This window comes from Phocoena phocoena, chromosome 13 (genome assembly GCF_963924675.1).
Source record: "Phocoena phocoena chromosome 13, mPhoPho1.1, whole genome shotgun sequence".
NCBI lineage: Eukaryota > Metazoa > Chordata > Mammalia > Artiodactyla > Phocoenidae > Phocoena > Phocoena phocoena.
Window position 1 is genome coordinate 89,772,796 of NC_089231.1, and position 14,700 is coordinate 89,787,495.

At 59.1% G+C, this 14,700-nt stretch overlaps 1 protein-coding gene across 1 annotated transcript in view; it reads right to left on the bottom strand.

The window, feature by feature from the left end:
* Window positions 1–14,700, bottom strand: part of GALNT9 (polypeptide N-acetylgalactosaminyltransferase 9) — a 91,388-nt gene that overhangs the window by 46,486 nt on the left and 30,202 nt on the right. Inside the window, exons 3-4 of the mRNA XM_065889747.1 lie at window positions 4,034–4,200; window positions 1,821–1,995 (exon numbers count right to left, since the gene is read on the bottom strand). Of these exons, the coding sequence (XP_065745819.1) occupies window positions 1,821–1,995; window positions 4,034–4,200 (342 nt within the window). The remainder of the gene's footprint in view (window positions 1–1,820; window positions 1,996–4,033; window positions 4,201–14,700) is intronic.

Genomic DNA, 14,700 nt, shown 5'->3' on the forward strand with positions numbered 1-14,700 from the left:
GCAGGATCTTTGTGGAGGCAGTTCTTGGAGGGAAGGGCTATTTGCAGATGGATAACTGGGTTTTCAGTGGTGAAAATTAAAGTTGCATTTAATGTGGTAGACTTGTGATTCTCCCAAATGCCCTCCAAATGCTCCAGGGAGTTTTACGTACATTAGAGGGACAGAAAGGCCTCCAAGTACAGCTGTGCAGTGCACAACCTGCACAACGGTATGGAGTGACCCTGGTGGGGAGCGCAGACCATAGCACGCCATTAACGATAGAACGTGACAGGTGTCATGGGAAAAGAAGACTCGCTTCATGAGGGTGGCAGACGAGAGGGAAGTGGGGGCCAGCAGGGGAAGTCAAAGCAGAAAGAAGTCGAATCTCCGTCAGGAACGTACTGGGACAGAAGCAGCGCTGAGAACAAACTCGGGGTCCTGGGGTGACTGAGATGCCACAGCGAGAGTGGAGGGAACGTGGAGGAGAGGGCTCCACTCACCTGCCGACCAGGCATCAAAGCCCTGGTCCAACCAGCAGGAGCCATTAGGAGAACCAAGAACTTTGAGAGACCCCGAAGGCCAGACCCTCGTGGCCCCCAGCTGGGGATACCGGCCAGGCGCTGTGGGACTTGATCAGCACGTCCACCACGAACACCTCCTTACAGCGTTCGCAGTCCTCGCATTTCCCGCAAGGGAGTATCTCAGTGAACGTATTAGTTTAGGCTTCACAGCGTTTGAAGGTGTAATGTGGGCGATTTGATATAAAAAGGGTGAAGTTTAGTTTCTCTTGAAACAGGGCAAGCTGCCCACCCCCCCAGGGTTGACCTTTCCCTGCAGCTCATCTGGTGGGCGCTCAGGCTGCCCCTGGGTGCAGGGCTTATACTCCCTGCCCATGTGGACCCCCTGCAGACCCTCCCACTGTGGGTTTACTTAAGGATCTCCAGATGGAATCATCCTGGGTGACCTGGGTGGGCCCTAAACCCACTGGCAAGGGTACTTAGGAGAGAGAAGAGGAGAGACACAGTCACACAGAGAGGAGAAGCCGTGTGAAGATGGAGGTAGAGATTGGAGGGACGCGGCCACAAACCAAGGGACTCCTGGCGCCCCCAGAAGCTGGGAGAGGGTTGAGCGGTGTCTTCCCACAAAGATTTGTCCATCTGGAACCTGGGAGGGGACCTTATTTGGAAATAGAGTCTTGGCAGATGTAATTCAGTTAAAAAGCCCAAGATGAGATCAGCCTGGATTGGGCTGGGCCCTGAAAGCAAGACGTCCCAGCCTTCCTGCAGGGCGGGCCCCGGGGCACCTCTAGATCATCTCACGCAGATGTTCCTGCGTCACTGAGGTATCCCTGCCGCTCCCCTGGCCACATCCCCCTCCAGGTTTCTCACTAGAAGCCCACCTCACCCCTGCATGGATGGGTGGGAGAAAATGAGTGGGCGCTTTGATCTAGAATTTTCCATAAGGATGAGAAATTGCTTCCAACTTGTGCCCTAGACTTAGGTCTCCGTTAACTGAGACCCTACAGACCACGTGTTCATGCAGGAACTGCCCCCAACCTTTGTGTATTCCCCTGGCCTGAGGTCACGTGAACAGCCTCACTTGACTGCCACCTGCTGGAATGAGTGGCCAATTCAAATGCCTTTGGGGACAAGGTGGGGATACAGATCAATCTTCGTATATACGCATCAGAAACAGGGTTCTGGGTCCAGGAGCTGAACGCGGAGTGGCCACCTGGCTGGACTCAGCTGCCCCCGGCCCTGCCAGGCTCATCCTCTTTGCGGAGGTCCTGCAGGCACCAGCAGACCCCGCCGACCCCGCCCAGGGCCCAGCCCCGCCCTTACCAGCCCATGCTGAACTCCACGTGGGCGTCAAAGAAGCCCACGACAGGCGCCGTGGCGACCTTCCAGCCCTGCAGCCGAGCCCGGATCAGGCCTTCTCTCCTGCTGTTTCGGACGATTTTCACAAGGCCCGGGTACCTCTTGCTGACGTACTGGTCCAGGTTGAGCTTGAGCTCCACTGTGGGGGACACAGAGATGTTTCGGGCGTGACACCTCGGGAGGGCCTGAGGTCACCGAGACCCACTGTCGTTGTGTGCCCTGGATCCATATTTCACAAACATTTAAGAGGACCCACCGTTGCTGGATGTGGGCTCGGGGTGCTGGGGGGGGGTACCTCGGAGAGATAAGAGCCCACCTCACGGAGCTGCATTCCAGCGGGAGAGGCAATGAACACTCTAGCTAGACTGATTCAGACAGAGGCACGTGTTATAAAGACAGGAGAAAACGGGGCTGAATTACTCAGCTGTAGAAAGGAAGGCAGTCCATGGACAGATGGATGGATAAACAAAGTGTGGTCCATCCATACAGTGGAACGTGATCCAGCCTGAGAAGGGAGGAAATTCTCACACATGTTACTACATGGAGAAACTTGAGGACATTACGCTCAGTGAAGTAATCCAGTAGCCAGATGACAAATCCTGTGTGATTCCACTTATATGAGGTCCCTAGAGCAGACAAATCCACAGAGACAGAAAGCAGGGTGTTGGGTGCCAGGGGCTGGGGGAGGGTGGTGGGGGGTTAGTGGGGTTTTTGGGGGTTTTGTTTTTTTGCGGTGTTGTGGCCTCTCCTGCTGCGGAGCGCAGGCTCCGGGGAGTTAGTGTTTAATCGGGACAGAGTTTCACTTTGGGAAAGTGAAAACGTTCTGGAGATGATGATGGCGATAGTTGCACAATGACGTGAATGTACTTAACACCCCTGAGCTCTACACTTACTCTGTAAACGCTTAACTGTATGTTATGGGAATTTCAACTCGGTAAATTATTAAAACACTGATGAGGGCGCAGGCGTCTACGTGAGGAAGCTCCCAACAGCCAAAAGCGCAAGCAACAAAGTAAGTCACAATAGTAACAGACTTTAGGGAAAAGAAAAAGGGGAAAAGCGAGTGGGCATCTGAGTGAGGCGGGCGCTTCTCCGGGTCGGCTGGGCAGGTGCAGGGGCGGCCTGTCTCCATCCCTCCCCCTCAATCACCAGGCTCCAGTGGACGCTCCTGTGAGGTCAGCCCTGGTCCCAGGGGTGCCCCCAGTCGCAGCAGCCAGGGGCTCCTGGAGCAGCCTTCCTGTGCTCTGTCCCGCCCTCTCCAGGGCCCCGCAGGCCGGTGCCGGCCACCCGCTCCCTGCTCCCTTGACGGTATCAGGCGGGGCTCTCCCCGCCCCCGCGTAGACACAGAGCACATGCAGGGCTGGAGCTCCTTCAGGCCATCCTGGAGGGCTCTGGGAGGCCTCGCCCCGGTCTTCTCCACCCGCCCCCCGACTCCCGAGGTGAGGAGGAGAGGCTGCTGTGATGGGAGGGACTGGGGACGAGGAGGGGCCGGTAGGCCCGGCTCAGCGCGCCAGGGGCTCGGTGTGGGGACCGCAGACGGGCGCAGGCGGGGCACCTCCGGACCCCTGTTAGGGGCTCGGAGCCCCTGTGCCAGCTGGGTGTGGACAGCGTGCTGGGCTGGACTGAGGCTGACGCAGGGCCACGCTAAGGGCCCAGGTTCCGGCCGTGAGCGCCAGTCCAGCTTCCCCACCAGCAAGGCTCCCACTGCAGCTTTGTCCAGGTGCCATTAGCATATGGGGGAACTCACACGCTGGGGGCCTTCCTGGCTGGAGGAGCGATAGCACCCTGCCACGGCTCAGGTCCACCCAGAACTTCAGAATGAGACCTCAGGTGGAAGTAGGATCTTTGTGGATATAACTAGCTCAGGATCTTGAGGTGCAAACCTTCTGGGTTAGGGTGGGCCCTAAATCCAAGGACAAGTGTCCTTAGAAGAAGAGGAGAGACACGGACACACCGGGAAGAGGCCTTGTGAAGATGGAGTCAGAGATGGGAGGGATGTGGCACAAGCCCGGGACACCAGGGGTGCCGGCAGCCGGGAGAAGCTGGGCGAGGCAGGAAGGCCCCTCCCCTGGAGCCCCTGGAGGGAGCATGGCCCGACTCCCAGCGCGAATTCAGACTGCCGGATTCCAGGGCTCTGACATGCTTCCCTCACGGCGGGCTGGGCTGGTCCCACTCACCGTTATCGCTGTTGTCGTCCACCAGGATGACCTCCCTGAGGAGCTGGGAGGGCGTGTGGTTGACCACGCTGTGGACGGAGCGCAGGATGACCGAGAGGGCTTCGTTGACAAAGATGAACACCACGGAGATCTGGGGCAGGTCGTCCGAGTAGGTCATCTGTCTGCACCTGCGGGAGAGACAGGGTTGGGGGCAGTGGTCCGTGCCGGGATGTGACGGGGAGGTGGGAGCCTGGTGCCCCCGCGGGATGCCCGCTGGGACCAGTTCTCAATCCTGCTTCCAGTGGAAGGGCGACAGCAGTGCCACAGATGGAAAAGGACCGAGCACAGTGAGAGGGACAGCACGATGACATTTGTCGCAGAAGCTCTGGACTTCAAGGCTCTGAGCCTGAACCCTGCTGTCTCCTTGCAGCGAGGCAGGGAGCTTGCACTTTAAGGGGTTCAAGTCCCACTGGGATCACACAGGGCATTCTTCCTTGATGCCCCTGGAAGGCGTGGAAGAGAGATGACAGGAACGGTAGTCCTCTCGCCATGCAGCCCAGTGGAGGGCCTGGGAGAGAGCCCAGCCCGGAGCCCGTGTCAGCTCCCGAGGCCCAGCTCTACCTGAGCGCCGGGTGGTCACGGAACAGGCGGCTGCTGGACACGTGGCATCTACTGCGTGGGTCCTGCGCTTGGCGGCCACTGTCCCCTGAAGTGGGGTCTAAGTAGACACTGCTGGGCTGCCCAGGAGGGCGGAGCGCTAGTGCCAGACGAGGGCTGTTGAAGCGGGAGAGATGCCTGCACGGGACGGTCTAATCGTGGCCTCCGCCTAACCGTAGCATCGAGGGTGAAATGGAAGAATGAAGTATCTTCTTCCAAAGGTCTTATCTTGGCTGTAAGGTTGTGGGAGGGGAAAAGATGGGGGGCAGGGAAAGCAAAATATTCCATGTTGGGTGTGGGATGAGGCCGGTGACGGTGGAATAAGTTCACAAAGGGGCAAAGGGAGCTCTCAAAGCTAGAGAAATGGGAAAAAAGGAACAAAACATAAAGTAAGACAGAAGGCACCCAATCAAGTACGTTGGCTGCTACAATAAATGCAAATAAACTTCCTCTCTCCTCAAAATGGCAGAGGCTTTGCTTTTCTTTTTCTTTTTCTTTTAGAGGCTTTTCAATGGAGTTAGATACACACACACTAAAGCACACTTATACCTGCACACAGTCACACACAGCTCTGCTGTGTGTAGTTTACAAGAGACACAGTTCAAATAGAGTGATTTTTAATCTATTTATTTTATAAATGTATTTATTTATGGCTGCCTTGGGTCTTCGTTGCTGCCATTTCTCTAGTTGTGACGAGCGGGGGCTACTCTTCACTGCGGTGCATGGGCTTCGCGTTGTGGTGGCTTCTCTTCTTGCGGAGAATGGGCTCTAGAGCTCAGGCTTCAGTAGTTGTGGCACGTGGGCTCAGTAGTTGTGGCGCACGGGCTTAGTTGCTCCGCGGCATGTGGGATCTTCCCGGACCACGGCTCAAACCCGTGTCCCCTGCATTGGCAGGCGGATACTTAACCACTGCGCCACCAGGGAAGCCCTCATCTCCTCTTCTAAGGACACCAGTCCTATGGGATAAGGACCCATCCTATGGCCTCATTTTGCCTCAGTCACCTCTGTAAAGGCCCAGTCTCCACACACAGTCACATCCTGAGGTCCTGGGGTCGGGACTTCAACCTGTGCATTGGGGTCGGGGGACACAACTCAGCCCCTAACGAGACCCAAAGGCTAAGGAGGGCCCAGCCAGGCTAGGACCGGGGCCGTCCGGTGCGGCAGGAGTGTGTGGGCACGTCTCCCATGGGGCGATGCGCTATCTCACTTTCTTCTGTTCATCTACACGTGACAAATCACTCCTGTTATAAACATGCACAGCCTACAAATGGTTGTTTAAATGAGAAATCGTACAATATATATGGCTCATTTTTGTCCACCACAAATTTGCATAAAAATAATCTGTTTTCCTTATAATATAATCCCCTTCTCAGTTGAAAAAAAAATTGGTTATGTTAAATATTGAGCAGAGGGAATTCCCTGGTGGTCCAGGGGTTAGAACTTGGTGCTTTCACTGCTGTGGCCCGGGTTCAATCCCTGGTGGGGGAACTAAGACCCCGCAAGCCGAGTGGTGCAGGCCAATAAAATAAAAATCAATCGGTAAATATTGAGCAGGGGGTGTTCCTCACACACGGGGAGGTATGACGTCAGTGAGGAAGTAAGAAACCCACGCCTAAAACCCCGTTGAAGACAAGGACGATTACCACCCTCCCCCTGAGCTTCTCTTTACAGCCTCTGACCTGAGGCACCTGGCCAGTAGAGCACTTGGACTTGACCTTAGGCCGGAGTCCTCCTGTCCTGCCTTTGCACCCGCACAAGCTCCGGTGGCCGCTGGGTAGGACTGTCCCACGATGCCCCTGCTTCCCTCCTCTGGGCAGGAGGTGCTGTGTTTCTGGGTTTCCTTCTGCACCTGAATCGGCCTCAGTTTCAGGGCTCAATGTCCTCCCACCCTGCAGGGACTGTCCCTGCACTGAAGCCCGGGAGGCACTCGGTGTGGCGGGGGAAACAAAACTGGCCGCCACACTGCAGCCCTGGAAGAAGTTGGTCTGAGCGGAGCCAGAAGGTTCTCCTCTGTAATTGAAAGCCCTGTTCCTGTCCGACAGAAAATAAACCATGTTTACGGTGATTGGAAAGAATCAGAGTTCAGCAAGGGGGCGGCTCTGAGAGCTTGTAAACCTGGTGACCCAGGGTGGGCCCCAGGAGTGGGGCAGAGGTCGGGACAGAGGGACTCGGGCCCTGGGGCAGGAGGACCCCATCGCCCCCTCCCAGAGCCTCCGGAGGTGGAGGGAGACCCAGAGCGCTCCCACACGCCGAGGCTCTTGGTTCACCGTAGAACTAAAGGAAGACGGGTGATACACTTTAAAGATTTCAACTTGACCAAGTAACATTTCTACGTTCAAACTTGAAGCTAACAGGTACAGGTCGGGAGAGAACCAGACGACACCACCCTGAGCCCTCCCTCCTGCTGCCCCCCACCTGCTCCCCTTAGCGATGAACACGGTCCCTTTCTGGCCCACCTGCTCTGGCAAAGCCTTGGCCTTGACTGTGGTCTCCCCGCCTCTCCCTTGACCCTCTTCCTGGATGCGCTCACCGTCCGCTGAGAAAGGGCGCGGTCTCTAGGATGTGTGAGCTGGGCCCCCTCTGACCTGACCTCTTTGTCTGTTTCCTTTTGCTCGCTCAATGGCCCCACGTGGCCCCAGTGCCTCCAGGAGCACGCCAGGCCTGCTCCTGCCTCAGGGCCTTTGCACGCCCTCCCCCACGCGGACACGTCACTGACTGCTCTTCTGCTCTTTCTCCCCTGGGCTGGGAGCCCCCAGGCAGGGCCCCCTGTTTGTCTGGTCACTGCTTCACGGCATCTAGAACGGCAGACGCTCCATGGGCTTCAATCCACAACATCTAAGAAGCTTCCGTTCACAGCTCCTGGTGGAATCAAAGGTGGGGCATGAGGTGCATGCTTAAAGCTGCGATATGTGTCGGAGCTCTGAATAATTTTGTGTGAGGGAGACGTTAAAAGTCTAAACTTGAGCCTCGAGCTGAATTTGAGGGTACGCGTGCACGTACCACAGGGGCGCACGCAGCCCACACTCACACACACCCATGAGCCCTGACAGGGCTGTGCCCCGCCCCACTTGGGGCATCTGCCTTATTTGGGGGTCTCTCCAGTCCTGGCTGAGCCACGTCTAATCATCCAGACCCGGGTTTCCCAGTCTCAGCCCTACGGACTCGGGGGCTGGATAATTCGGAAAAGCCTCTGTTGTGGCGTCGTCCCGTGTGTGACAGCCAGGCTGAGACAACCCAGAATGCCTCCAGACACCTCCACATGTGCCCCGGGGTGAAATCGCCCCGTGAGAAGCCCTGGTCTAGGATCTGGGGTCTGGCCCTGGCGGGGCTGGGATTTGGCAACCGTTCCAGCGTCATGAGGCTCCCGGCACCCAGCCCAGCGTGCCCGGTGACTGATGTTAGCTGGAGCGCAACCCTCCCTAGGTCCCCTCCTCCCCCTGAAAATCGAACTCCAGCCGGAGTCCTGTCCATCCTGTCTCAGGCTGTGGATGTCTGCTGTGGTCCTGCTCAGTCTCTTCCTTGTCCCCCATAACATGTGTGGTTCAGCCCCCACTGTCACATTCTAAGTCACCGGGTGGAATCCCAGCCCCTGGATGAAGCAGGGGGGACGTGACTGGGTCTGAACCAGGCAGCTCAGCAATAGGCTCAGGAACAGACACACAGAGCCATGGAGAGGTTGGCTGGGGCCTTGGGGAGATAGGATGTGACGCTGGAGCAGCTGCATCCATCTTGCGTCCAGTGGTCATGATGAAGCCAATGAGGCCAACAGCAGAGCAGAGAGATGGTGAGATGCCAGGTCCAGATGTCATCAGCTGAGCCTCAAATCCAAGTCTACACGAAGCCAGTGCTTCCTCCAGACTTTGTAGTTGCAGGAATAATACATTCTCTCCCCGTCTCTCCCTTTCTCTCTCTTTTTCCAGCTTAAGCCAATTTGAAATGGATCTTCTGTCAGTCCTGATCCTGCACAGGTCCTGACATGTGCGTGATGCAGGGACACGCTTGTGAATGCCCCTCAGGAGGGGTCTGCCCAGTCAGCCGCACCCCAGAGTCCCAGACCAAGCCGAGAGGGGAAGATAGGGGACCAGTGGGTCCAGTGCTCACAGACGTTAGTCTGGCCTTGGCCATTGCACACCCTGTCTCAGGACGTCCCCGTCCAGGCGAGCTGGGGGCTTTCTCACATTGTTGGTAGAGACGACACCAGCTGCTTCATCCTAACCCTGTCCTTGTCTAGGACACAGACAGTCCCAGCTTGGGACCTCAGCTGCCTCGAGAGGAGGAGAGAGCCAACTGCCAACCTCCTCAGCTAAATTCTCAGCAAACCCCATTCTTTGAGACTTGGGTGTCCCCGCCATCCTGAGAGGCAAAGACTGAGCAAACTAAACACTGGAGGGGCTCTGAGAAGGAGCAGGAAAGCATCCTTGCCTTGCATGGTGCAAGGTGAGACACACAGACAGCCCAGGACACAGGGGAGGGGTGCTACGTGCCTTCTGAGCTGAATCATGAAGAGCAACAAGGCTTCGTGTGCTGGGACTTTGTTCTGGGGCCACGTGGCACCAGAGAGGCACAGGACTCTGCCCAGGCCGCCGCGCTGTGAGGAAGCCCAGGCCACACAGAGGGTCCACGTGTGGGTGCTTGGGTGGACCGTCCATCTGCTGCCAGGCGTGTGCACGCTGCCCCCCCCAGATGATTCCAGCCCCCACCGTTGAGCAGCCCCCATCACACCTTCCCAGCTGAGGTCTCAGGAAGTACTGCTCAGAGAGGCTATTCCCCCTGCACCCCGCCTGACCTCCTGCCCCTCAGTACATTAAAACGTGGTTTAACGCAGCTAACTAAGCAGCAATCGTAACCAGGACAGGTGCGTTCCCCGAAGTCCGGCGGCTCCGTCCTGTTCTTGGAAACATGCTGTCCTGCGTGGTGCTGGGTACACGCTGGACACTTCCCGCACGGGGCTGGGTACAGGCTGGACGCTTCCCGCAGGCTGGCCGGCTTCACGCCCGCCCCCTCAGGTCAAGGCCGGAGGAGGGGCTGGGCTATGGGCCCCAGAGAGGCTCTGGCTCGGCTTCGCACGTCCCATCTGGAGCCCGAGAAGCAGGACATCCTCAACCACCAAGCCGTTTCACAGAGGATTTATACACCCACAGAGCACCAGGCGCGGTTACGGGCTCTCGAAGCCACTTCCGAGGTCGTGACTGGAATGCGTCGCACGCCGCGTCCCAGCTGGCCTCCGGGGAAACGGGGCCGTGGCAGCGACACTGATGGAAGTTTATGGGGACGCCCTTTGTGCCGCTGGAGAAAGAAATGCAGGATAGAGAGGGGATGAAGTGGCAGTGGCCTCCCGGGGGGACAGCAGGAAACACATCCATCTCCTGCCAGAGGAGACGGGTCTGGGCTGAGCACAGACCCAGGCAGCTGTACCCTCGGAAACCGAGAGGCACGTTTCTGGGAACAGCTGTCAGGAGGGTTCTTGGAAGCACGTCACCGGGGAGTGGGGATGCCTTCCGGGCAGCAGCCGCCTGCTGGGTTGACACGCTCCTGCCCTCTCGGGAGCATCGGTGCGAGCCTGGAATCCCAGAGCAGTGCGTCCCACACCAACGCCTGGCCTTCCTGCCAGCCCAAGGCAGGATCCTGACGGGCACAGGGACAGCGCAGCCCCACGGAAAACCGGCAGAAGAGGGGCTGCTTGGGAAGGTGGAGAGGAGGAAACCCGAGCAGCGAGGAACGCCAGAGCCTCCTGCCTTGGGGTCTTGTCTTTCCCAGCCTGAGTCCGCCCATCTGTCCAGGCAGCTGGCGGCAAGACCTCCCAGAAGCAATATGTACGTGCACACACCCAGACGTGCGTATACTACACACGTGCACAAGCACACGTGCACACAAGTAAAACACACAACTGCGCACACAGCACAGATGTGCACACGCACGTGCCCGTGATGCATTCGCACGCACGCCCTCACGGGCACCTTGGGCACAGCCACGCTCTGTGGAGACATTGCCCGTGATGCATTCGCACGCACGCCCTCACGGGCACCTTGGGCACAGCCACGCTCTGTGGAGACATTGCCCGTGATGCATTCGCACGCACGCCCTCACGGGCACCTTGCGCAGAGCCACACTCTGTGGAGACATTGCCCATGGTGCATTCACACGCACGCCCTCACGGGCACCTTGGGCACAGCCACGCTCTGTGGAGACATTGCGCATGGTGCATTCACACGCACGCCCTCACGGGCACCTTGGGCACAGCCACGCTCTGTGGAGACATTGCCCGTGGTGCATTCGCACGCATGCCCTCACGGGCACCTTGCGCACAGCCACGCTCTGTGGAGACATTGCCCGTGATGCATTCGCACGCACGCCCTCACGGGCACCTTGGGCACAGCCACACTCTGTGGAGACATTGCCCGTGGTGCATTCGCACGCACGCCCTCACGGGCACCTTGCGCACAGCCACGCTCTGTGGAGACATTGCCCGTGATGCATTCGCACGCACGCCCTCACGGGCACCTTGGGCACAGCCACGCTCTGTGGAGACATTGCCCGTGGTGCATTCGCACGCACGCCCTCACGGGCACCTTGCGCAGAGCCACACTCTGTGGAGACATTGCCCGTGATGCATTCGCACGCACGCCCTCACGGGCACCTTGGGCACAGCCACGCTCTGTGGAGACATTGCCCGTGATGCATTCGCACGCACGCCCTCACGGGCACCTTGCGCAGAGCCACACTCTGTGGAGACATTGCCCGTGATGCATTCGCACGCACGCCCTCACGGGCACCTTGCGCACAGCCACACTCTGTGGAGACATTGCCCATGGTGCATTCACACGCACGCCCTCACGGGCACCTTGGGCACAGCCACGCTCTGTGGAGACATTGCGCATGGTGCATTCACACGCACGCCCTCACGGGCACCTTGGGCACAGCCACGCTCTGTGGAGACATTGCCCGTGGTGCATTCGCACGCATGCCCTCACGGGCACCTTGCGCACAGCCACGCTCTGTGGAGACATTGCCCGTGATGCATTCGCACGCACGCCCTCACGGGCACCTTGGGCACAGCCACACTCTGTGGAGACATTGCCCGTGGTGCATTCGCACGCACGCCCTCACGGGCACCTTGCGCACAGCCACGCTCTGTGGAGACATTGCCCGTGATGCATTCGCACGCACGCCCTCACGGGCACCTTGGGCACAGCCACGCTCTGTGGAGACATTGCCCGTGGTGCATTCGCACGCACGCCCTCACGGGCACCTTGGGCACAGCCACACTCTGTGGAGACATTGCCCGTGATGCATTCGCACGCACGCCCTCACGGGCACCTTGCGCACAGCCACGCTCTGTGGAGACATTGCCTGTGGTGCATTCACACACACGCCCTCACGGGCACCTTGGGCACAGCCACGCTCTGTGGAGACATTGCCCATGGTGCATTCACACGCACGCCCTCACGGGCACCTTGAGCACAGCCACGCTCTGTGGAGACATTAATGGCTCATATTCATTGGAGGAGCCTGTGCGCGGAGCTAAGGGTGAGTACGGATCTCAGACTCACCCTTCCACACCCAGGCCCTCACTCACAGCTGCGGGCGACCCACACGCACCTTTGGAGAGACACTTGGGCTGAGATGCCTGAGAATCACTGCTCCACGTGTTCAAGGAGAAATGAGCACACACGCCACACTCAGAGCTCAGAGCCAAAGCCGGTCAGAAACAGAACACTGGACCGTGCACAGAAAGGCCCCTCACACACACCCCTCATAGGAGCCCGGTGGGACAGTAACACGTGGGGTCGTGTGCTCACGGGCACGGTCGCCGTCTGGCTGCCTGGAGGCCTGCTCCTCATGCCCAGGAGAGCGAGCGGACTGCAAGGGTGGCCAGACCACACATCCCTGGGTGCAGTGCTGCAGAGGACCCCTGCGCCCCCCTGGAGTGTCTCTGCCTGGGCAGTGAGGTCCATCGGGGCCCAAGTGTGCGACCTTCAGGGCATGTGACCTCCAGCCCCTCCAGGCACTCCCTAGGGCAGTCCCTGGGGTGGCTGGGCCAGAGGCCGATGACCCGCCCCATGCCAGGGTCCAGCTCAGCGCAGGTGTCTTCTGTTGCCCCAGCAGCCCCAGCAGGGCCCTGGGGATCATCAGTGAGCCCTTAGGGTGGACAGTGGAAGGGAGGGGAGAGGTGGGACCCTGGTACTTGTTTGTCCGGCCCCCGACGGGATCTGGGGCAGCCCCACATTGAGTGGACCCTCCACGGGGCCCTTGAGTGGGCTCCCCCTTCCCAGCAAATTCCCAGCTGAGACGGAGCCACGGGGCAGGCGGCCTCCGATTTTCCTGTCTGGCTTTGTTAGCCTCCAACCCTGCTGCAGGGGGACCAGCTGGTTCTAAGGAAGAGCCCGGCACACAGGAGGGTGAGCGGGTGGGGCCTGCTCCCCTCGGTGAGCGTCCCAGGCGGAGGGGCAGCCTCAGCTGAGGGGCCCCCGCCCTCCCCAAGCATCTCCTTCCCTGAGCTCCTGGGCCTGGTGGGAAGGGAAGGGGGTCTACTGGCTGCAGCAGGAGGAAAGAAACCAGCTCGTTTCCCTGACAGCACCGTGCTTTCCATCCCGCCATCTGGGACCCTTGCCTCCACTTGCAGACCCTCAATGCCGGTGGCATCAGAGCCCCCATGTGGAGCCGGATTGGCACGTGGCATGCGGTGCCTGCTTCCAGTGCCTCGCGATCACCATCCCCTAAATCCGCACTCATTACACTTGTCCGCCGAGCCATGCACAGCAGAGACGATTCATACGCACTGAGACTTCTCCAGCCCTGACCGGGGGTGGGGTGGGGGCATCACTGCACGGGAGTGCAGGACGGGGCCTCGGACGAGGCCGTTCATTTTTACGATGCCGTTTAATTTGGGCTTGCCAGTCTTCCTTCCATTATCCCGTGGGCCAGTCTTCATCAAGATCTTTGTTATGTGCTCTGTGGCATAATTAAAGCCACCGCTTAATCAGAAAAGTTATCTACCTCCAGACAAAGGGAAATCAATAATGTATCTAACGGAGAAAGGTAGAGAGAACTTTGGTTTGAGAGTGGATGGAATTGCCAGTTGAGGTGGGAACACATGCCCACACACGTGTGCCTGCACACACACGTACACGCTCCTCCACCCGCGTGTGTTGTGATGACTGCACCTGCCAGATTGGACGGATGGGCTCCGGGGGCTAAAGGCTGTTCAGGAAACCAAACTCTGAAAGTTTCAAACAGGCGTAGACAGAGCTTGCATTTATGTATTGGTTCATTTAATCCTCCATGCATATTTCCTGAGGGCCTCCTAAGCACCAGGCACGGCCACCGATGTGTGACAACGCGCAGCGGCTGCTGTTTGCGGAGCGCAAGGCTCCCCCAGTGCCCGCGAGCGAGCCTCGCAAGCCCGCGTGTCAGCCTGCTGCAGCGCCAGCCTCAGGCCTCCTCCCGCGGCGCCAGGCAAACTCAGCGCGGGATCGTCGTCATCTCGTTTCCTGCCGCGGCCCCCTGCCAGGTCTCGGCTGGCAGTGCCGGGTCAGGGACTGTGGAGCGGGCTCTCGGGTGGGGCTGAGGCGGCACCGGCTGGCGGGTCTCTGAGCGCCGGCTCTCGGCGCCTGGCCGCCTGGCCGCTCTGCCGGAGCGCGCGGGGGCTTCCGCACAACGTGGCGGCCCCTGGTCCAGGGCGCCTGCCGGGCTGGCGGGGAGCCCTAGAGCTCCACAGCCTCACGTCCGCCCTCCTCGATGGGATGACCAGCCTCAAAAGCCCCCCTGACTGCAAGGGGACGGACACTGTCTCCACCTCTTGATGCGGGCGGGGCAAGGTTCCAGACGAGGGGTTTGCGTCCACCTTTGGAAAATACGATCGGTCACACCGGGTGACGTGAGGAAGGTAAGACTCTGGGGGAAATCACGCCACACCACAGGCTGCCTCCTGGATTTGCAAATAAAGGTTTTTGGGGCCAGAGCCATGCCCGTTCATGTACCTGTTGGCTGTGGCTGCTCTCGCACGGCCCCAAAGCCTGAAACATGTACTG